The 22990-nt window shown below is 40.5% G+C and overlaps 1 protein-coding gene across 2 annotated transcripts in view; it reads left to right on the top strand.

The window, feature by feature from the left end:
* Window positions 1-1489: 1489 nt before the first annotated feature.
* ABCD4 (ATP binding cassette subfamily D member 4) overlaps window positions 1490-22990 on the top strand; it is a 34761-nt gene continuing 13260 nt past the window's right edge. For both annotated transcript variants that reach the window (XM_007472827.2, XM_007472829.2), the window contains exons 1-10: window positions 1490-1629; window positions 9776-9894; window positions 11653-11780; window positions 14342-14481; window positions 15213-15329; window positions 16637-16762; window positions 18284-18334; window positions 21382-21476; window positions 21892-22013; window positions 22487-22578. In XM_007472827.2, coding sequence (XP_007472889.2) covers window positions 1583-1629; window positions 9776-9894; window positions 11653-11780; window positions 14342-14481; window positions 15213-15329; window positions 16637-16762; window positions 18284-18334; window positions 21382-21476; window positions 21892-22013; window positions 22487-22578 — 1037 coding nt within the window. In that variant the 5' untranslated portion in view covers window positions 1490-1582. The remainder of the gene's footprint in view (window positions 1630-9775; window positions 9895-11652; window positions 11781-14341; window positions 14482-15212; window positions 15330-16636; window positions 16763-18283; window positions 18335-21381; window positions 21477-21891; window positions 22014-22486; window positions 22579-22990) is intronic.

Consider the following 22990-nt stretch of genomic DNA (forward strand, 5'->3'; position numbering starts at 1 on the left):
ATTTTGTGAATGTTTACAACACTTGGTACATAGTAAGTACTTAATAAAAGCATGTCGATTAATTTAATGAAAATTCATTTATTTTTATTTTATTTAAATTTTTTTTTAAATATTAGGACAGAAGCATCAGAGCCAAACAATTAGAGTTGAGTGACTTGTTTAGGGTCACACAGTTAAGAAGTATCTGAGGCCAGATTTAAACATAGGTCCTCCTGACTCCAGATTTGGTTCTCAATCCTTGTGCCACCTAGCTGCCTCCAAAAGGTATTTATTAATAATTTTATTTATAATATGAAACTGTGCTAAGCAATGAAGACAAAAAATAGTAAACGAGTCTTTTCCACTCTGATGAATTTACTTTTTATTAGGGAGAGATAACATACATATGAGAAGAGTTGGTAGGGAAGTCTAGGGTATCACAGAAATGAACTAGAGGACCAATGTTATTGTTGATTTGATTACTGTGCTCAGAGCATGAAGTCTCTTGGGGGAGGATGTACCTTTGCAATAGGGTAAATAACAAAATGGCTGGCATGTTAGACTGTGAAACATGGTTTGATGGGACTGGTTATAGTAGATTAGTTAAGATTGCTACTCTGTTACTCATTCATCAAGGTATTACAGTTTCAGAGCAGGAGTTCCAAAGTTGGGTAGATATCTCCTTCAGGGACTGAAAGAAAGGGCAAGTAAGAGAACAGTTAAGGATAGAATCCAGCCTTCAGGAGTGGGGAAGGGGGTGCGGAGAACCAGTAAAAAACATAGAGAATGTTAAATTTAAAGATGTAGAAGAAATGGAGAAGAATCAGAATTCTGAGGCCCCAGGAGGACATTGATCTCATCTCACCGATAGCCTGTCTAGGCACACTTGTTGGGCCATGAAGGTGGTGGAAGCTGGCACTGTGGAGCACTTAGAGCTTGGTTAAATATCAACTACTCCTGCATCATCCACTGCATCATCCATCTTGAGCCATTGACTTGATTTTTGTCTTGCCCCTGGACTCTAACTGAAGAGACTGAAGTTGATGACTTCTTGCCTTTTTTTCTTCCCCAGAATGACTAATGTGGATGTTTTGCATGACTTCCCTTGTATAATAGACATCATATTACTTGCCTTCTCAATGGGCAGGGGAAGATCTGGAGGGATGACGAGACTTTTGGAACTCAACATTTAAACAATCAATTTTAAATTTTTCAAAAATTAAAAATAATCTCATATTTTGTGTTTTGGATGTTTCTCATCTCTCATACAAACACACACACACACACATTCTCTCTCTCTTTCTCTCTCCTCTTCCTCTTTTTTTCACACAATCCAGAAGGTAGTTCCCCAGAGCGGTATCTTGCTGTCTCAGGGACCTATCTCTCTATCATGCAGCGCCTTCTCTATGGTCGTGCCTCAAACCCCGCCTCCCACAGAACCCCGCCCACGCTGAACCTAAGCCCCGCCTCTTCCTTGCTCCCTCTCTCTTCTCCCCTCCCCTTCCCCAGTCTAGCCCGAGCCGCCTGCGCGCGCGCGCCCCGCGGAGGCCGGGACTCTGCCCTGGGAGGAGCCGGGCGCGCGCTTCGCTCCAGCACCGGCTTCATGACGCCCCCGCGGGCAGCAAGGGGGAACCCCGAAGCCGCCTCGAGGTGAGCTATACCTCCACCGTGGTTCCCCCGGGAGTGCAGGGCACAGAGGAGGAGGAGTTTGGGGGTGCAGGGTCTGGGCAACTTGGAACGCAGCGGGGTTAGTTGTAGGGAGGAGTCTGATGATTTGGAGAGGGATGGAAGCTGGAGGAAAAATTCCTAGAGTATGAAGCTGAAAAGACGCCAGGGAGGGCCGGAGCCCCTTCATTTTACAGATGAGCAAACTGAGACTCAGGGAGTTGGGTGACTTGATCAAGGTCATGCTTAGTAACTAACAATAGCTAGCTTTGCGGTCGCTCTTTAACGTTCACCCTGCCCTATACAATTGTTATCTCATTGATCCTCCCAATTACCCTGGCAGGGAGGTGCTATTATTGCCCCCATTTTATGGATGAGGAAACTGATGCACAGTGGAATTGAGTGACTTGGCCAGGGTCACAGCTAGGAACTGTCCGAGGTAGGATTAGAGCTCAGTAACCTCTGATCCTAAATCCAACACTGCCCACTTCACTGTCCAGGTATCTATATTATAGTTACATGGCAGAGTCATCACTTGAACCCAAGTCCAGGCAACATTCTTTCCAGTGTTCCTAGACTTCCAGTAAAATATCCCCTGTGTTCAAGATAACTGAGTATTGCTTAGAAACACTTTCAACCCTTGGTAAAAACCTCTTAATTATTTTAATGAGCTTATTAAAAGTTTTGAAAATCCTTAAGTACCCCAGGGTCATCCATCATTCTGAAGAATTTTGATCATTTTTAAGGTCCTATTGATAAAGAAGTAAAAAAGGAGATTGGGCAGAGTCTCTCCTGACTCTGAATTATTCCTTAAATTATTATGATCATTCAAAAATAAATTCCCTGATATGAAATTGCTGTCTTGTGACTGATATAATAGCTGAGAAAGGGGGGGAAATGGGGCTAAATTGCAGAAAAATCTTAGATATTTCTTGAATACTACTTAGGCTATTCAAAATCCATCCACAACATTTTTAAAGTGCCTACTATGTACCAGTCATTGTTAGGGCCAAGGGGAAATAAATCAAGCCAGTTCTTGCCCTCAAGGAGCTAACTTTTGTGTAAAAGAATACAGCATATTTAAGGGAAGAGTGGTCTGGGAAAGGAAGTTTGATCTAGATTGGGGGTTCTTGATAGTTTTTTTGTGTCCTAGCACCCCTTGGGGATTTGGGGAAGCCTATTATAATAATATAATATATTATATATATATATATAATATAATAAGCCTATTAGCCTTCTCAGAATAATGTGTTGTTTTTTTAAACCCTTACCTTCTGGCCTGAAATCAGTACTGTATATTGGTTCTGAGGCAGAGGAGTGGTAAGGGCTAGGCAATGGGGGTCAAGTGACTTGCACAGGGTCACAGAGCTAGGAAGTGTCTGAGGTCAGATTTGAACCCAGGACCTCCCCTCTCTGGGTCTGACTCTCAATCCACTGAGCCACCCAGCTGCTCCCATAAAGTTTGTTTTGTTTACTACAAATCAAAATGTACAAAGCTTCATTCCCCCATCTAGCATTTGGATTGGTGATCTTGATAGCTTGCTGAGTTGCTCTCTGAACAATTACTTTATGGTTTATGAACACAAATTAAAATGTCAGAATAATGTTTCTAAAGGCATAAATTAAAATGACAAAAATAAAAAGGATCACAAAGGAAACTAATTATGTTGAGATGCATTTATCAAAATATTTTTTAAAAATTCTTGGATGGGGGCAGTCAGTGCCAGGCCTGGAGTTGTTGGGAGGTCTGGGATTCAGATCTGACCTCTTCCTAGCACTAACACTTCCTAGCTGTGTAACCCTGGACAAGTCACTTAACCCTGTTTGTCTATCCTTTGTCCCTCTTCTTACAGAAGGTAAGAATTTTTAAAAAAGAAAAAAAAATTCTCAGATCCCAGGTTAAGGACCTCTGATCTACGCAGTCACGACTCAGATCCTAGATCAGATTCTAGTTTGATCTAGGAGCTGTAATGGAGCTTTAGGGTGGTAAATTATCTAAACCTTTCCAATTTTCAGTGACAGTGTTAACTTGGTTATTGTTCCTCATGCTAATGAAAGAAGTGGAAAGAAAAGAATCCTGGGGAAAGCTATTCCAGCTGGGCATAGCAGATGTTGAAATATCCCTCGAATCCTGGTAGATAAGGTATATCAAGTCCTGCTATCAGTGTAGTTTTTTGAGAAATGTGTAGGCATTAAAAAGATCTTAGGATAAGAAATGTTTCAAAGATTATTTACTAACTGTGTGATCCTGGGCAAGTTACTTAACACTGCCTCAGTTTCCTCAACTGGAAAAAGAGAGGGAGAAGGAAATGGCAAACCACTCTGGGATCTATGCCAAGAAAACCCCAAATGGGGTCATGAAGAATTGGACACAACTGAACAACATTGAATGATTAGAGGCAGCCTGGTATATAGTGAAAAGAACACTATTGGAGCCTTCACCTGCTACTATTATTATATATGCCAGAGGTGTAAAATATTATGAGTTTATAAGAATAATCAGTGTTTTGCTATATCAAGTGCACTGTATATGTACTCCCTGAGGCAAATTTTTAAACGTTGAAATTCAATTCAGCTCCAATTTTTATGTGCCTTCTGTGTGCCTTCATGCAAACACCAAAATTAAACATTTCCTGCCCTCAAGGAATTTATTTACTAAGGAAGAAAAAGAAAATTAAACATAACATATATGTAGTACCTGCTATGTGCCATACACCATAAATATTATCTCAGTTGATCCTGATCCAGCAACCCTTCAAGATACTATTATGGTGTCCATTTTACAGTTGGGAAAACTGAGGCAGATAGAAGCGACTTCTCTAGGGTTACCAAGCTAGTAAGTGTCTGAGGTCAAATTTGAATTCAAATCTTCCCAAGTTCCTTCAGCTCTAGCACTCTATTTTCTGTACCACTCTATACACAAATTCTTTTTACAGTCCTCAAAATGATGTTTTTTCAGTGAAGTTATGATACCATCTATGTGTACTTCCTCCACTGGTACATATTATCATCAGCTTTCTCCTGGCCTTGGAATTGGGAAGATCTGTTTTCAAATAATACCTCTGACATCAGCAGTGAACCATGGGCAAAGCAGGGAACATTTATGACTTTGCTTCTCTCTTTGTAAAATGGGGATAATAATACCTGTATTGCCTAACACATAGATATTTTGTATCATATGTAATAATGTATATAAAATGCTTTACAAATGTAACAAATATAACAAATGCCAGCTGTTATTAATATATAACATATGTATATTTTTAATTGGTATGAGGAACTTGGTGAGGAAACTTCCTCTGATCAATGTTTTGATCATTTGTTATACTTTATAGTTTTAGCTTCCTAAGACCCTGAGAAGTTCAACAAATTGCCCTGGATCACAAGACAAATAAGAGTCAAAGGGAGGACCATAGATTTAGAGCTGGAAGGAGCCTTGGCACTCATCTAATCCAATCCAGCTTTCTCTTCCTCTGAGGTCTTCCCTTTATCCCCCATATCTCCCTGCCTCTTTTTATTAATATTAATTAATTAATAGAAATATGTTCTTGTTATTCTTCTTGACAATATTCTTCCATTATCCCCCCATAAAGGATCAAACCAGTCCCTTGGATACTCTTGAGTATCAATGCAGCCAGCCCTAACCCCAAATATTTCATGTTCTTCACCTCCCCATAGGGCATAAAAAACATTACATACATCACAGTATAACTCTTCTTTCTCTCCCTTCCTTCCTTCCTTCCTTCCTTCCCTTCCTTCCTTCCTTCCTTCCCTTCCTTCCTTCCTTCCTTCCTTCCTTCCTTCCTTCCTTCCTTCCTTCCTTCCTTCCTTCCTTCCTTCCTTCCTTCCTTCCTTCCTTCCTTCCTTCCTTCCTTCCTTCCTTCCTTCCTTCCTTCCTTCCTCCCTTCTTCCCTTCCTTCCTCTCTCCCTTCTCCCTTCTTCCCTCCCTCCTTTCCTCCCTCCCTCCCTCCTTCCTTTAGAAATATAATTGCCTACTTTGATTTGGGTTGAGGCTGATGAGCAGTGGTTCACATTTATTTTCCAAGTTGCGGATTACCCAAGTACTTAGCTACTTCTTCTGCCTTTCTCCTGTGTCTTCAGGGCATTTTTTATTGCTCAATTATTGATTCTTGAAAGGCTTCTCAATAGAGAAGTAATACTTAGCTGAAGAAGAGTTTTCCTAGGATGATTGATCTAGAACTGGAAGAGACTTTTGAGTTCATCTAGTCCAATTCCTTCATTTTATGAATGAAGAGGCTCAGAAAAGTATTGTAATTTTGCCCAAGGTCATAGAGGTGGTAAATAACATCTTAATGATCCCAACCCTGGTTCTCTGCCACCAAATTCAACCCAGTTTGTACTGTACTAAGTTGGAGTCCTCCAGTTAATGAAGAAGGATTTGGGTCATAAAATAGCAGAACACATGATAATAATAGCTAGCATTTATATAGTCCCGACTAAGTGCCAGGCACTGTGCTAAGTTCTTTTCAGATATCCTGTATGACCCTCACAACAACCCTGGGAGTTGGTACCATTATTATCCCTATTTTATAGAAGAGAAAACTGAGGCAAATAGGACTTGTCCATGGACATTCAGCTAGTAAATTGTCTGAAGATAGATTTGAGCTCAAGTCTTCATGACTCTAGGCCCAGTGCTCTATCTACTGTGCCACTAGCTACATTGCACCCTAATACTTAAAAGTACCTGCTTTTGAGATTTGGAGGGAGAAGCACAGCACCTACTCTTGTGCTCTTGTGGAAGGAAAAAATGTTTAAAGGAGAAATGGTAGAGATGGTAGAGATTTAGGATTTCATATATGACCGTCTCCCCCCCCCCCCCCCCCCCGTTCTTTGTGTATCAAAATGTCTATGTTTATTAATGTTAAAAAAAAAGAATAAAATGAAGGGGGGAAAAAAGGTAGAGAGGAGGTGCCAGCAAGAGACTTTGGTCCTGACAGTTCCTGATGCTGAATCAGCAGAGACTTGTTACCAGCTCTGATGTCGAGTCAGCAGAGAATTCACCCCAGACTTGCTTTTATATTGGATGATTGCATTAGGTAGCAAACTTTTAGTTAGGAAACTTTCTCAACTGATACAGATTGGCAGCTGCTCTCTAAGAGTCTTAGAGAAATGCCTGGATTGGGGCAGCTAGGTGGATAGAGAGCCAGGCCTGGAGATGGGAAGTCCTGGGTTCAAATGTACCTCAGACACTTCCTACCTGTGTGATCCTGGGGAAATCACTCAATCCTGATTGTCTAGCCTTTGTCACTCTTTTGTCTTAGAATTGATATTAAGACAGAAGGTAATGATAGAGAGAGAGGAGAGGAGAAGAGAGGAAAGATGCCTGGATCATTAAGAAATTTAAGTGATTTGCCCCTGGTCATTAAGCTAGTCCTTGTGTAGAGTATAAAATAGATAGAAAGACAGGATTAGAGTGGGAGGAATGAGGAGTGTTTGAGGGTTAAGATTAGAACACTGTAGTTAGACTCTTGGGAGGTTGAAGGGGCTCTTTTAGGGGTTCGGCATTGGTTTTAAACGGAGTTTCTTTAGATTTCTCTTCCTTGATTCGTTAGCTTTCTTCTTCATAAAGCAAATTATTCTGGCTTTTTTGCCTTTTTTGATTTGTGATCCAGAACAAAAAAAGTGGAACCATGGGAGATAGCCAGGGGCCAGATGACCAATTTCCATCCAGTCCTGGAGGTCACTAGGCAGGGGAAAGAGATTCTCTTTTCTGTATTCTAAAGGATGTGGTGAAGGAATATGTGAAATGAGTGACAAAGGAATACAATTTTGGTTGCAGATTGGGTCCAGTGAGAGCTTATTTCACGTCCTTACTCCCCTCACTACTGAACACTGAGGTTCATAGTATTCTAGGTCACAAAATTACAGAGTTTGGAGCTTGAACGTGCCTCAGAGGGCATCATTATAATAAAGTGAGAAAAGGAACCAAGATTGTGGCACATGAATAATGGAATATTGCTATGCTATACAAAATGATGTGCCTGATAAATTCAGAGAAACTGTTCTGATCCTTATGAACTGATGCAGTGAGTAAGCAGAGCCAAGAAAATAAGATACAGTTATTGCAACAATATAAATAGAAATGGAAAGAATAATTAACTATTCACCACAAAACCAAAGGTGAATATAATAAAATTATAAGACTCAGAGGGAAGAGGGCAGCTAGGTGGCTCAGTGAATAGACAGCCAGGTCTGGAGTCAGGAGGTCCTGGCTTCAAATGTGAACCTCAGTAATTGCAAATCACTTAACCCTCATTGCCTAGCCCTTACTGCTCTTCTACCTTGGAACAAATACTGTATTCTAAGACAGCGAGTAAGGGTTTAGAAAGGGAAAAAAAAAAGATCAGGGCAGGCCGGGAGTCAGGAGGACCTAGGTTCAAATCTGCCCTCAGATGCTTTTTTTTTTTTAGCTGTGTAACCCTGGGCAAGTCACTTAACATCAATTGGCTAGCCTCTTCTGCTTTGGAATTGACCCTCCTTTCTATATATATACTGATCAATTCTAAGACAAATAGTAAGGGTTTAAAAAATTATTTTAAAAATCAATCCAGATTCTAACAGAGATAGGAGAGGGCACTCTTTACTGAAATGAAAGGCCCACCAGTGTTATACTTTACACATATTTTTTGACTTTTTATATATTTTGATCAGTTATGGTGGGGTTGGTTTTTCCCCTAAAAAATTTGTTGTTCAACTGTGTCCAACTCTTTGTGTCCCCATTTGGAGTCTTCTTGTCAAAGATACTGGAGTGGTTTGCCATTTTCTTCTCCAGCTCAATTCACACATGAGGAAACAGACAAATAGGGTCAAGTGACTTTTCAGGGTCAACAGCAAGTAAGTGTCTGAGGTCAGACTTGAACTCAGGAAGATGAGGCTTCCTGACTCTAGACCCAGCACTCTGACTATTATACCACCTAGGGATGGCTCTCTGAGGGAAAGAGGAGGAGGAGAGAGAGGGATACTTAGGAGAATTATGATGATGTAGGAAACTGATGATATACAATATATGCATATACTATATAATACATATTTGACTATTATATAAAATATGTAATATATATTTATATGTGTTACATATAATATATTAATAATATATAATGCATATAATATATATGTATATGTTAAGTATAGTATTTATAATGCTTTAAGGTTTATAAGATACCTTATAGACTTGGTCTCATTTGATTCTCACAAAAACCCTGAAAGATAGATACTATTATTCCCATTTAAATATGAGGAAAGTGGGGCAGACAGAGGTTAAAATAATAAATAAATAGAATTATTTAAGAAAAAATGGAGAGAAACTAAACAGAAAAATATAGTTTTTTATTGCCTTTAAAGGCAGCTATGAGAATCTCTGTATAGTGGGTGAAGAATCAGTTCCACACTCAGGAAAACCTGAGTTTAGGTCCTGCCTCAGACCCATACTGGTTGGGTGACCCTGGGGGAATCACTTAATCTCTCAGTAATCCAGTCATCTTGAAGTCCCATCAAGGGTGGAGCAGGTGCCAGTCTGTCTTGGTAGAGAGCACAGCTCTTGTCCAAAAAGAACTTTTTTGAACTTGAAAATTGGTAGAGGAGAATCTGTAGCTGCAGAATTTTGTGAAGGGCTTTGGGAGAACCCTTGCAGATGCTGCTGGTCTGAGTGTTCACAGGAAAAAAGATAGCTAGGTGATCCAGTGGACAGAGCTCAGGGTCTGAAGTCAGGATAGACTGAAGCTCAAATCCAGCCTCAGACACTTACTAACTGTATATATCCAGGCATCTTGCCTGCTTCAGTTTGCTCATCTGCAAAATGGAGATAATAACAGCACCTACCTCAAAGGGTTGCTGTAACAATCAAATTATAGAATAATTGTAAAGTACTTAGCACAATGCCTAGCACATATTAGGAGCTATATAAATAGTTATTCCTTCCCCTCCCTCCCTCTTGCAGTCCAGCCTGATCAACATCAGTAATCACCAGCATGGGGTCCTGAACACCACAATTTAGACAGACCTTGTCTGATTTCTCACTTGGGGATTTTCCCAATCTAAAATTGTAAGACAATTTCCTTTGAGGGGACAGTCTAGCTTGTTAACCTTTGTTCTGTGTCTTCCTTCTCTTCAGGCCCCGACTGGACCTGCAGTTTCTCCGACGCTTCCTAAAGATACAGTCCATCTTGTTTCCCTATTGTTCATCACAGAATGTGTTGATGTTCCTGACCCTTCTTTGTGTCACCCTGCTGGGTGAGTGAGTGTATATAGAGGACAGAGCACTTCCCTGGGCCCTTCTGTCCCCACAAACTTCCTTCTTTCTTCTCTTGTTCTAAGAATAGCTATAGGAACTCATTACATATAATATATAAACATAATATATGCTTATATATTATATGATATATCACTATTTATTGTATAGTTATATATAACATGGAACTTTAATATATAGTCATAGTATGTAAGTTATGATTATATAATATAACATTGTTATATAATATATAATTATATAATACAGATATATATTTTGTTATATATTTATTATATATTAATATACATATTAAGTATAGTATTTATAATGCTTTAAGGTTTATAAAACATTTTATAAACTTTATCTCACCTGATCCTTATAAAAACCCTGAAAGATTAGTGCTATTATACTCTCATTTTACAGATGAAAAAACTAGGGCAAATAGAAGTTAAGGGATTTGCCCAGAGTCATACAACTAGGAAATGCCTGAGATCAGATTTGAACTCAGGTCTTTCTGACTTCAGGTCCAGCACTCTCTCCATTACATCATCTAGCTGCCTCCATATAGGATATACAAAAAAATCTTTTGGGACTAAGACTTTTGGGACACACATTGGCATTTAAAGTGCTTTACAACCTGGCTCCTTTCTTTTGTTCTTCACACAAAATTCCCTCTCATCTCCTCTGTTCTTACCCCCATCCCCAACACCATATCTGGAATGTTTTCCTTCTTCATATTGAACTCTTAGAATTCCTGGCTTCCTAAATTAAGACTCAGATAAGGAGAAGACAATCAGACCTAGAATCAGGAGGACTTGGATTCAAATCTGGCCTCAGATACTTCCTAGCTGTGTGATCGTAGGCAAGTCACTTAAACCCAATTGCATAGCCCTTACCACTCTTGTGCCTTGGAATTCAGTATTGATTCTAAGACAGAAGGTAAAAAAAGTATTTTTGAAAAAGATTCTATTAAAGGAGTATCGCTTTCAGAAGGTCTTTCTTGGTCCCTGAAATATGCCTCTCCTCTAAGCAAGAGTTTTTGTTGTTGTTGTTGTTTTTAAACCCTTACCTTCCATCTTAGAGTCAATACTGTGTATTGGCTCCAAGGCAGAAGAGTGGTAAGGGATAAGCAATGGGGGTCAAGTGACTTGCCCAGAGTCTCACAGCTAGGAAGTGTCTGAGGCCAGATTTGAACCTAGGACCTCCTATCTCTAGACCTGGCTCTCAATCCACTGAGCTACCCAGCTGCCCCTAAGCAAGAGTTTTTAAACTGGAGTTCATGGACCCATGAGGAATCTATGCATTCAATGAATTTGGATGGGGGAAAAATGTACATCTTTGATTTTCACTCACCTCTCACTGAAATTTAGCATTTCTTTCCATTATGAATTTTTGAAAAATTATTCTGAGATGGAGCTTCGTAAGCTTCTTCAGCAGACTGCCCAAGGGTCCACAACACACAAAAATCTTAAGAATCTCTGCTCGAAGAATATTTTTCTTCTACTCTATTTGTCTTGTGTGCATTGATTTATATATGTTGACTCTTCTCCAAAATGTATGCTCCTTGAGGGCAGAGTTTGTGTTTGCTCTTTCTTTCTGTTCCTAGCACTTAGCCCAGTGGTGGGTGTACAGTTAGTGCCTAATAAATACTTTTTGATTGATTGGTTTGGTTGATGGGGAGTTGAAGAAACCAAAGATTCTTGAGGGATCTTTACTCACCAGTTCTGTTATTTGTATTTCCCATGTGTTTTCTCCTACAGAGCAACTGGTCATCTACCAGGTGGGACTAATACCCAGTCAATACTATGGTGTCCTAGGAAACAAGGATCTGGACGGATTCAAGTCCTTGACATCTTTAGCCCTTTTTCTCATCGTGCTCAATTCCACAGTAAGAAAAGGACCCTTGGTCCTGCTCTTATTCCCTTCATCTCTTCCCCTCTTTCCCCATTTCTGCTCTTGTGTTTAGAGCTGGGTGCCCTCAGGGGACTACACTGACTAAGATAGGGGCAAGAACATAGGGTGTGCTTGGGCTCCCTCTCTTTTTGGGGAATGTAGGGTGCTGTTCTCTGAAAAGTTGAAAACTTGTGTCTTGGGCCTGCTTCTGCTTAAAGAATTGGGCTTTCTTATAATTCATTCCTTATTTAATCCTCTTAACCAGAACACTAAATGGCCACTAAATGACCACTGATGTGCTTATGACCTCGATTGTAGCTAAGGACATCTAGGTGGTACAGGGAATAGAGCTCCAGGTCTAAAAAAAGGGAGTCTTGAATTCAAATTCGGCCTCAGACACTTCCTACCTATATATCTCTGGGCTGGTCACTTCAGTCTGTCTCAGTTTCCTCATCTATAAAATGGAGATCAGAATAGCAACTACCTCCCAGAGTTGTTGTGAGACTCATATGAAATGATAATTGCAAATCACTTAGCACTATGTGCCTGGAATACAGTAAGCACTATATAAATGTTAATGCTGATGATGATAATAATAGAAATGACTTACTTCAATGTCAGTTAAGAGTAAATCATTAAGTATCATTTTTCTTTCATTTTGGGCTGCTCAGGACACTTTAAAGTAACAGTCTCCTTTCCTTCCCCCTCATTATATCCCTGGGGTACAGGGAAGATCAGAGTTGCTTCCCCCCCAGCTGTAAAAACTAAGGCTGTGATGTATCCCATATCCCACAGCAAATCAGCCCATTTCCCTGGGACTCCTTTGGTCATTATGGACATTCTGGACAATAAAAATTTTATCATGGATACTTCTATTGTACTGAGGCCTCTCTTTAGATGAAGAAGGAGGAGGCTGAGAGTGAGAAGAAAGAAGAAATAAAAAAGAAATTAACTGAATTATGATCCTTGTCCTCAATAAATTTGTGGACACACATATATTAAATTTGCTTTTGAACACTTCTAAAGCAACTTTTCCTCCTCTCCCAATAATTAATATCACATTATTAAAAAATCTATTTGAGATTCCATTGATTTAGAGGGACTCCTGTTAAGAAAATTTCCTCTCAGGGCATTGAGGTAACAGTGAATAGACCTTTAGGCCTGAAGTTGAGAGAACGTGGGTTCAAATCTGGCCTTAGACACTTCCTAGCCATGTAACCTGAGTTAAGCCACTAAATCCTGATTGCCTATACCTTGCCACTCTTCTCTCTTAGAACTGATAGTAAGATAGAAGATAATAGTATTAAAAAAAAGTCCCTCTCCCAACATATCAACCCCAGTTGTTCAATTTATGGTCTTAGAGATCATTGCTTGGGGATACTGAGTGGTTAAGTGCTTTCTCTGGAGTCAGACAGCCAGTATGTCAGAGGCAAGACTTGTGAGGCTGACTCTCCAGGCTTATATTTTCTATTCGCTTATTTGCATGTACTTGAATTTTACAGTGCCTTTAAAAAAGGGTTTGTTTTCTTTTTTTATCTTCATAGTCCCAGCCCATAGCATAGTGCTTAATAAGCCATTTGATATGATATAGGGAGAAAGTTCCAAGTGGGTATGGAAAAAGGAGTGATCCAACTAGGCTGAGGCTAAAACAAGGGAGGCTTCTGACTGGAGGTGAAGATCGAGCTGCATCTCAAAGGAAGTGATCTTTTTCATAATATTAACTCAGAAGAAGTTGTATTTGTAAAAGTGCTTAGCACAGTGCCCAAAGGGCTGTAAAACTGCATGCTCTTTGATTCAGTACCACTGCTACTAGGTCTGTATCCCAAAGAGATCATAAAAAAAGGGAAAAGGACCTACTAGTACAAAAATATCTATAGCTGCTCTTTTTGTAGCAGCAAAGAATTGGAAATTGAAGGGATGCCCATCAACTGGGGAATGGCTGAAAAACTATGGTCCATGTTGGTGTGGAATACTGTTGTGCTATAAGAAATGACAAGTGGGATGATTTCAGAAAAAGCTAGAAAGACTGACATGAACTGATGCAAAATGAAGTGAACAGAACCAGAAAAACATTGTACACAGTAACAACAATACTGATGATGAACAAGTGTGAATGACCTAGCCATTCTCAGCAATATGGTGATTCAGAACAATTCTGAAGGATTCATGACAAAGAATGCTATCCACCTCCAAAGAAAGAACTATTAAAGTCTGAATGTAGATCAAAGCATACTATTTTTTACTATTTGTGTTTTTAGTTTTGTGTTTTGGTTTTATATGAATATTCTCTTACAACAATGACCAATATGGAAATATGTTTTGCATGATCATACATGTACAACCCAGGTAAAATTGCTAACCATGTCAGGGAGGAGCAGGGAAAGGGAGAGGGAGACAGTTTAGATCTTATAGTTTTGGAAAACATATGTTAAGAATTGTTATTACATGTAATTGAGAAAATAAAATAGTTTGGTTTAGTACAGTACCCAATAACTAGTAGGTGCTTAATAAATGCTTATTCCCTTCCCTTCTTTTCTTCCCCTCCTCTCTCCACAGCTGAAGAGCTTTGACCAGTTTATCTGTAACTTGTTGTATGTGAACTGGAGGAAGGACCTTACTGAGTACCTTCATTGCCTTTACTTCCGGGGCCGAATTTACTATACCCTCAACGTGATTCGAGACGACATCGATAATCCGTAGGCTTCTCCTATTGCCTCTTACTTGGGCTGCGCTCCCATTTATACTCTGTCTTTCTGGGTGTTTGGTTTTTCTTACTGAGATTGGGAGAAAGCCATGTGTCTATGAGAGTCCAATTCCATGGAAGGAATTTTCTTTTGGGGTCTCCTTGCTTGCTACTTTCTGATCAGGTACTTTCAGGTTCAGGTAGGAATTACCACCTGATGCCAGATGGAACTCGAAGACAAAGGCTTAGTGGGCAGATTTCTAGTCTCTTTACTTCCCCTTCTTAGTGTTCTTACCTTTTCTTGCCTGCTCTGTGGGACAACCCAAATTATATCACATAGCTGTATGTAAACTCATGGGGGATTGAGAAATATGGGATACTTCTTTCTTGGTTCAGATAGCATAACAGCCTCTTGGGTAGTAGTTATTGCTGCTGTCATATCTTTCTCCTCAAACTTTGTCAGGGATAAACAGAAGCCCCAAAAGAGCAGTTGTCCAAAGGTAGGTTTTAAACGAAATGAGAATTTTTCTGAGAATTCTGGGGTGTTGGTAATGTGCCACTCTCAGAAACCTGTCTATGTTGCACTTGGCTTACCCCTGATTTTTGGCTCATTGGCACCAAAGGTTCAGGATGAAGACATCAGGAAGAGGCATGAGCAACTGGTTTTTCTGTCCTTCATTTCCTATGATCTCCCCTCACAAAGTTCCTGTTTCACACTGCTCTCTCTTCTCTCATTGGATGCAGGGACCAGCGCATCAGTCAAGATGTAGAGAGATTCTGTCGGCAACTCAGCACCATGGCCAGCAAGCTGATCATCTCCCCCTTCACCATCACTTACTACACATATCAGTGCTTTCAAAGGTACGGGCTCTGGTTGGGGAAAGTTGGCCCTAACTTGTCTTTCCCATATACTCCCTATTCTCCAGCCAGTCTTGGAAAAGTTCCAAGATGTCCAGATGGTTCCAACTTTCTTTTCTTTTCAAACCCTTGCCTTTCCGTATTGATTCTAAGCTAGGGAGAATTCTAAGGCTAGGCAATGGGGGGAGGGGTGTTAAGTGACTCACCCAGGGTCACACATCTAAGAAGTATCTGAGGTCAGATTTGAACCTAAGAGCTCCCATCTCTTGGACTGATTCATAATCCACTGAACCACCTAGCTGCTCCAGGATTCCAACTTTCATTGTTTTTCTGTGCCAAGTTACAGAATGCTTCCTTTTTGTGTATTTTAAAAACCACCCATTCTAAAGTATTTCCTGACTTTCCTTTTTTAGGATTCCAGGTCCCCTTTTTGCCAGAAAATTTAAATATGTTCATTTGAAGGTTCCAGATTCCATAACCCAAGAATTCTCATAGCTCTTGAAAACTAACTTTGATTCTCTTTCTGGTTCTGGGAAAAGGGAGGAATTCTCCTTATTTGGAACCTGGCAAACCTGAATCAGGGCAGCAATATGGTGGTACAACTCTGATTTGCCTGTGGGTCTGGGTTACATAAACAGGGAACTGACAAGCCTGGGAGGGAAGGGATAGCCCATGTCTTTTATTTTTCCTTTGAATAAGAAATATTCTACTTGAGAAAAGTTGTTATTGCTATCTTTTGGTTTTTATATCACCTTTCTTTTCAAATATATTCCTCCTTTTTTAAACACTAGCAAGCTATTTTATATTAAGAAAAAATTTTAATAGATTAAAAATCAGAACAGTTCAGCAAAACCAACCTACCTACATGTCAACAATAGTTTACTGATAGTTTATTTATTTTTTTTTTTAAACCCTTACTTTCTGTCTTAGATAGAATTATGGTAAGGGCTAGGCAGTGAGCTCAGATTTGAAACCAAGAACTCCTGTCTCTGGACCTAGCTCTCAATCCCATTAACTACCTAGCTGCCTTTAGTTTGTAATGCAATATTCCTATCCATAGTCATTCACCTCTGCAAAGAAGGAAGAGGAAGGTTTTCTTAAGTTTTCTCCAGGGCAAGTTTCTTGACCAACTCAACTTTTAAAAAATTATTTTTCCCCAATTACATGTAAAGACATTTTTTTATTTTTCTTAAAAAAATTGAAACATTCATTTACAAAAATTATTGAATTCCAAATCCTCTTTCTCCTTTCTACCCTCTCTCCCTCAGGCCAACAACACTTTTGACATTTTAAACTTTTTGCTCTTTCAGCACAGGCTGGCTTGGGCCAGTGAGCATCTTTGGCTATTTTGTCCTGGGGACCGTGGTGAACAAAGTCCTGATGGGCCCTATTGTTTCAAAGCTGGTGCAGCAGGAGAAACTGGAAGGAGATTTCAGGTGGATGCTCTTTGCTATCTTTCCTCTCTTTTGCCATCAGAAAAGGCCCCACAACTCACCCAATTCGGGTCAGTGACATCTTTTTACCCACCTATTCCTATTTGCCTTCTAAGGCCAGTCTTACAGGCTCTGCCCCCTCTTTCTCCTTTCCAATGTACCCTGGGGGAGCTCATCACTGGTGGAGAAACAGTTCATAAAGACTAACCAACAAATTTTAGAAGTCTGACATTTTCAATAGCAAATAGGATGGCACAGTGAATAATCCACTGGACTGGGAAACAGGAAGACTTGAGTTCTGATCCAGCTCCAGACTTTTAGTAGTGGTTTGACGCTGGTTAAGTCACTTAATCTCTGTCTGCCATGTTTCCTGCTCTATAAAATAAGGATAATAATAATATCTACCTTTCAGGGTTGTTTTGAGGATAGAAGGAGATAATATTTATAAAGTGCTTTGTAAATGTTAAAGCACTACATAAATACCAGATGTTATTCCTTACCCATATTCAAACTCTTACAAAGAAGAAAAGGTAGCTCCTTCTCATAGGTATGGGGGGGGGGGGGAGAGGTGGCTATTGTAATTATGCCTTGTTCAGCTTTAATTGTTATTCTCCTCTTCTCTTCTTCTTTTCTTTTTCCTTCTACCGTTCCTCCTCTCCTTTCTTCTCCTCTTCCTCATCTTTCTTTTTCCTTCCTCCTCCCCTTTCTTCTCCTCTTCCTCCTCTTTCTTCATCTCCTCATCTTTCTTTTCCTCCTCCTTTTTCTTTCCCTCTTCCTCCTTTCCTTTTCTTCCTTCTTGTCCTCCTCTTCTCCTTTTCCTTCTATCCTTCCTCCTCTTTTCCTCCCCCTCCTTCTCATTTTTTGTTTCCTTTTCCTTTTCTTTCTCCTCTTCTTCTTTTCCCTTCTTTCTCCTCTTCCTCCTCCTTTTCTTCTCTTCCTTTTTCTTCTCCTTTTCTTCCTCCTCCTCTTCCTTTTCTTCCTTCTTTTCCTCCCATTCTCTTCCTTCTCATTTTCTTTCTCTTCTCTCTCCTCTTCTTTCTCATCATCCTCTTCCTTCTTTTTGTCTCTTCTGCCTCTTTTTATTTCTCCTTCTTCTCCCCATTCTCTTCCTCCTCTTCCTTCTCCTAATCCTCACTTTTCTTTTCCTTTTTTTCCCCTTATTTCTTTTCTTCTTTCCTTTCTCCTCCTCTTCCTCTTCCTCTCTCCCTTCTTTCCAATTACATATTGCCATTCTATAGGTTATTTTCCTGCTTCTTATTTCCCTTTGCTTCACATTATAAAAGGCTTCCTTCATATATATATATATTTTAAAGTGAGACATATCTAACAATGCCCTATAACTTCTTTCCCAGGATTATAAGAATAAAATATTACAATTCCATATGGAATTGTGTTTTGAAGGGGAGGTCACTTAGGGCTCTCATCTGGGCTCAGAAGGAGGAGGGAATGGAAGACTTGAGAATTCTGACTCATACTTTATCATGAGTGTCATCCATTGACCTTTGTTTCCTTTGGCTCATCCAGGTTTAAGCACGTGCAGCTTCGGGTGAATGCTGAGCCAGCAGCTTTCTATAGGTAAGACAGTAGAGATAGACTTGTGTTTGCCCCATGCTCACATTCTTTAGATGCTCTCAGGGGTGCAAGATTTGGGAGCTGATCCAGGTAAGTTTCCTGGCTGATTCCATCTTGCTAAAGTCTCCTTCTTTAGGGAACTTTAACAGCCTCATGAGCTGCCTTCATTCTATTCTGCAATTGTCTGTTAACCAGTAAAGACTTGTGCCATTTGGGGCTGCCATTTCATATTGAATACTCCCACTTACTTTTGTTGTTGTTGTTGTTAAACCTTTACCCTCTGTCTTAGAATCAATACTAAGCTAGTTCTAAGGCAGAAGAGCGGTAAGGGCTAGGCAATGGGGGTTAAGTGACTTGTTCAGGGTCACAAGCGAGCAAGTGTCTGAGGCCAGATTTGAACCCAAGACCTCCTGTCTCTAGGTCTGGTTCTCTATCCACTGAGCAACCCAGCTCCTCCATCTCACCCCTGACCTACTTTTGAGACATTGCTTAATTATTTGTTTCTGTGGTTGCAATAGAAAGCCATGGGGTAAAATAGGAATCTCTTTCTGGGTTTAGCTTCAGTGCCAAATATCTAATGTGGCTTTTGTCCATTTGGAAGAGCAGCTCCGAGAGAGGCATCCTTAATAAAATTAATAAGCTACCTGGTGGCCTGTATTGGGAGCAGGGAGCTCACATGCCTGAGCCACTGTTGTAGTAATTAATAACTGAGGAAATAAGTATAGAAACCACTATTAAGTAACGACTCTTCATTTTGCTTTCCATAAAAGTTCCTATTCCTTAAAAATTATTTCATATAATTTTTTTAGAGGATTATAGATTAGAACCAGAAGTAACCTCTAGAGACCATCTGGTCCAACTTTCTCATGTTATAGAAAGGGACATAAGAGCCCAAAGAGTAAGTAAAGAAAGTAGCAGAATAGGGCAGCTAGGTGGTACAATTGAAAGAGCACCAGAACTGAGTTCAAAACTGGCCTCAGATACTTACTTGTGTGTCTCTGGGCAAGTTGCTTAATTCTGTTTGCCAAGAAAGAAAGAAAAAGGAAGGAAAGAAGGATGAGTCAGATTTGAACCAGGTTCACCAATTCCAAATCCAGAGGTCTTTCTACTGTTTGAAACTTCCTCCCAATTCCTCTTGGGCTAAACAGATTTGTACCCAGGATTGAGCTATTATGGCTCACAGATACTTAACCCTTTCTGCAGATGGGGAGTTCTCTGTCCTGGTAGAAGTATATTTGATGAAGAATTTAGAGCTGGGGGAAGCTAAGTAGCTCAGTAGATTGAGAGCCAGTCCTAGAGATGGGAGGCCCTGGGTTCAAAACTTGCCTTAAGTGCTTGCTTCAGCAGCACTAAAACTGGCCACAGACATGCCCTAGCTCTGTGATTCCGGGCAAGTTGCTTAACCCCCACTGCTTAGTCCTTACTGCTCTTTTGCCTTGGAACCAAAGCTCAGTATTGATTCCAAATCAGAAAAAAATGTAAAGGTTTTAAAAAAAAAGAACTTAGAGGTGTTCAATACCATTTAGGAATTAGATTAGGCATTTCTGAGGGTCTGACGCTAGCTCCAGCATTTTATTATTGGCCTCAAAGCCTTACCCTATTGCTTCTGTTTTTCCATCTGTAAAATAGAGAATAATATTGGTGATATAGTAGCCAAACAGTTGACCTCTGGAGTCAGTTACTTACTTTTGCTGCTTTCTAAAAGTGTGGGATGGGAGCTCAGTTTATCAGAGACCTGGCTCCAAACAAAACAAAACTTCTTCCTCTTGGATGTTTCATAAGTTGAGCAACAAGGACAGCTGGGTAGCTCAGTGAATTGAGAGCCAGACCCAGAGAGAGGATGTCCTGTGTTCAAGTATAGCCTCAAACGCTTCCTAGTTGTGTGACCCTGGGCAAGTCACTTGACCCCCACTGCCTAGCCCTTACCACTCTTCTGCCTTGGAACCAATACACACTATTGATTCCAAGATGGAAGGTAAGGGTTTGAAAAAAAAAATAAGTTAAGCAACAAGGAGAATGTGAGTGTATACAGAGCCTATATTTTCTGGATGCAGTATCCAAAGGCAATATGGTATGATGGATTGAGTGTCCGGAAAGACTTGAACACTAAATCTCTTTGTCCTCAGGGCTGTTGAGAAGATCAATAACTTAATGTAGATAGTTCTTTACAAATCATAAATGCTACATGAATGCTGCTTCCCTTTATTATTAGGAAATCACATCCTTTCCTTAAAGAGCCAGTTTTGATATCTTTTTTTAAAACACTTACCTTCTGTTTTAGAATTGATAGCAAGTATTGATTATAAGGCAGAAGAACAATAAGGCCTCAGCAGTTTGAGTTAAATATCTTGCACAAAGAAAAGAAATATCTGAAATCAGATTTGAACTTAGGTCCTCCCAAGTCCAACCCTGGCTCCCTATCCTCTGCTGCCTAGTTGCTCCCAGCCTTGATATCTTGCTTTCATGACCTGCTTAAGCTCCACATGAGACTCGGGGTTTGGTCTTTGCACAGAGTTATATAAATTCCAAAGGGAGCTATTCTTCCTTATTCTTTGCCTTGTTTGGGCCAAATGCCTAGGGCTCTTATTCTTAAACTCTCCTCTACCAATTTCTTTGACATCCTTGCAGTACCAAGAACTTTAGAAATTTGTTGGAACCATCCCCAGCCCTCTATGGTAGAGAGGAATTCATTTGGCTTTAGTTCAGTCCTGCATGCCCTCTGCTGGTGGTTGATGGAGAAATGAAGTTTCTAAGCTCCAGTTATTTTCCTCTGTTCACCTCTGTTGTTGCCTTTCATTGCCACTGTCTAACAAGAAACTTCTGTAGGGGAAGGTCAATCAATAAATCATTAAACATTAAGCACCTACAGTGTGCCAGGCACTGCACTATGCAGCAAAAGCCCAAATGCTCTCTGGTAAGCTTGGACCCCGAATGATGGGGTGGGATAGGTTAAAGGAGGGAGAACGCACCCAGTTAGATTCCTGGAGTTTTGGATTGCCTAGATAAGACCCAACAGGGGCCCATAGTACATCCTACCTTTGCCTTTTCAGAGCTGGGCATGTGGAACATGTAAGAACGAATTATAGGCTGCAGAAACTCCTACGGATTCAGAAGGAGCTCATGTCCAAGGAACTTTGGCTCTATAGTAAGTAAAAGGAGCCCTGCTTTCAGGGATACCATGGGCTCCAGGGTACAATCAGACTCAGTGGTGGAAGATCCATTCTTCTATTCTATACTATATAGTATACATTATTTTATTGGGATATATATTATGGAAGATGTGTTGTTCTATACTATCTAGTATACATTATTCTTTTGGGATACACATTATGGAAGATATGTTATTCTGTCCTATGCTATATAGTATTCTATCTGTTTTACAACTTTCTGGAAATGATGAGAGGAGGTGGGCATTTCCCAGGGAACATTGCTGGCTTCTTGCTTGGGCTCCAGGAGAATTAGGAACCAGCTTCTGGCTCTCTGTCCTGGGAGCGATGGAGTTGCTCTCACTAAGTCCAGAGATTGGTTGGAGTCTTTTTAACTCAGCCTGTAATATGCAGTTGGCATCAACACATTCGACTACTTGGGCAGCATCCTGAGTTATGTGGTTATTGCAATCCCCATCTTCAGTGGCGTCTATGGAGACCTGACCCCAGCAGAGCTAAGCACTCTGGTTAGCAAGGTGAGCTACCAAACACCCCCTTGTGGGCCCCCACCATTGGAGGGCACGAGAGGGACTCAGAGAGCATGGCACCTCTCTTTCCTTTTTTCTGGTTTGGCTTTGGGTTATCAAGAGAACTGTTGAGGGAATTCTATCTGGTGCTCAGAAAGAAAAAAGAGGGCCCCAAGCCAAGGGAATGTTTGGGTGGAAGGGAACTAAAGTGAGGGTAAAGAACCCTATATAAAGGGAAGCAGACAGTGGAAGAGGAAGGATGAGAGGGCTTTTTGTCATCTCAAGCACTGCCTGTGCCACCAAAACTGCCTGGCATCTCAGCATGATCTTCACGGGATAAGCTCCCTAGTTACAGCATCACTCCGCTGATTCAGCACTCAGTCAGCTAATAAGTGGTCATTAAACTACCTACTGTTTTCCAGGTATTGTGTTAAGTTTTCTGTCCCAGAACTGACCAGATTTTTCTCCGGATCCTCCTCCAGAATGCCTTTGTGTCCATTTACCTCATTGGTTGCTTCAGTCAACTCATTGACCTCTCGACAACTGTCTCCGATGTGGCTGGTTATACACACAGGTGAGGCTCAGACCAGCTTCCTTCTTCCTGGGGTCCAGAAAGAACCTGGAGATCCACATGCCAGGGAAACAGGTGTTTAGAAGGGAGCCAAACAGCTTGTTATTCCATGATGGAGATGACTCTCAGAGTCGTGTAGCTCTATGGAGTGTTTTATAGGCATCTCAAACTCAACCCTTCACCTTTGCCCCCAAACCTACCTCTATTTCTGTTGCTACACACTGACTTTCCAGGCACCTTGGCTTATAACTTGTTATCTTTACACAGCCTTCTTTTTACTCTCACTTAGCCCACATTTCCATTCTGTATTGTCCTCTTCTGATACCTCCACAACAATTCTCACATCCATCTTTTCTCCATTTACACAGCCACTGTTCTAGTTGAGGCCTTCCTCATTGATCTTCAGGATTCGAGT

This window comes from Monodelphis domestica, chromosome 1 (genome assembly GCF_027887165.1).
Source record: "Monodelphis domestica isolate mMonDom1 chromosome 1, mMonDom1.pri, whole genome shotgun sequence".
NCBI lineage: Eukaryota > Metazoa > Chordata > Mammalia > Didelphimorphia > Didelphidae > Monodelphis > Monodelphis domestica.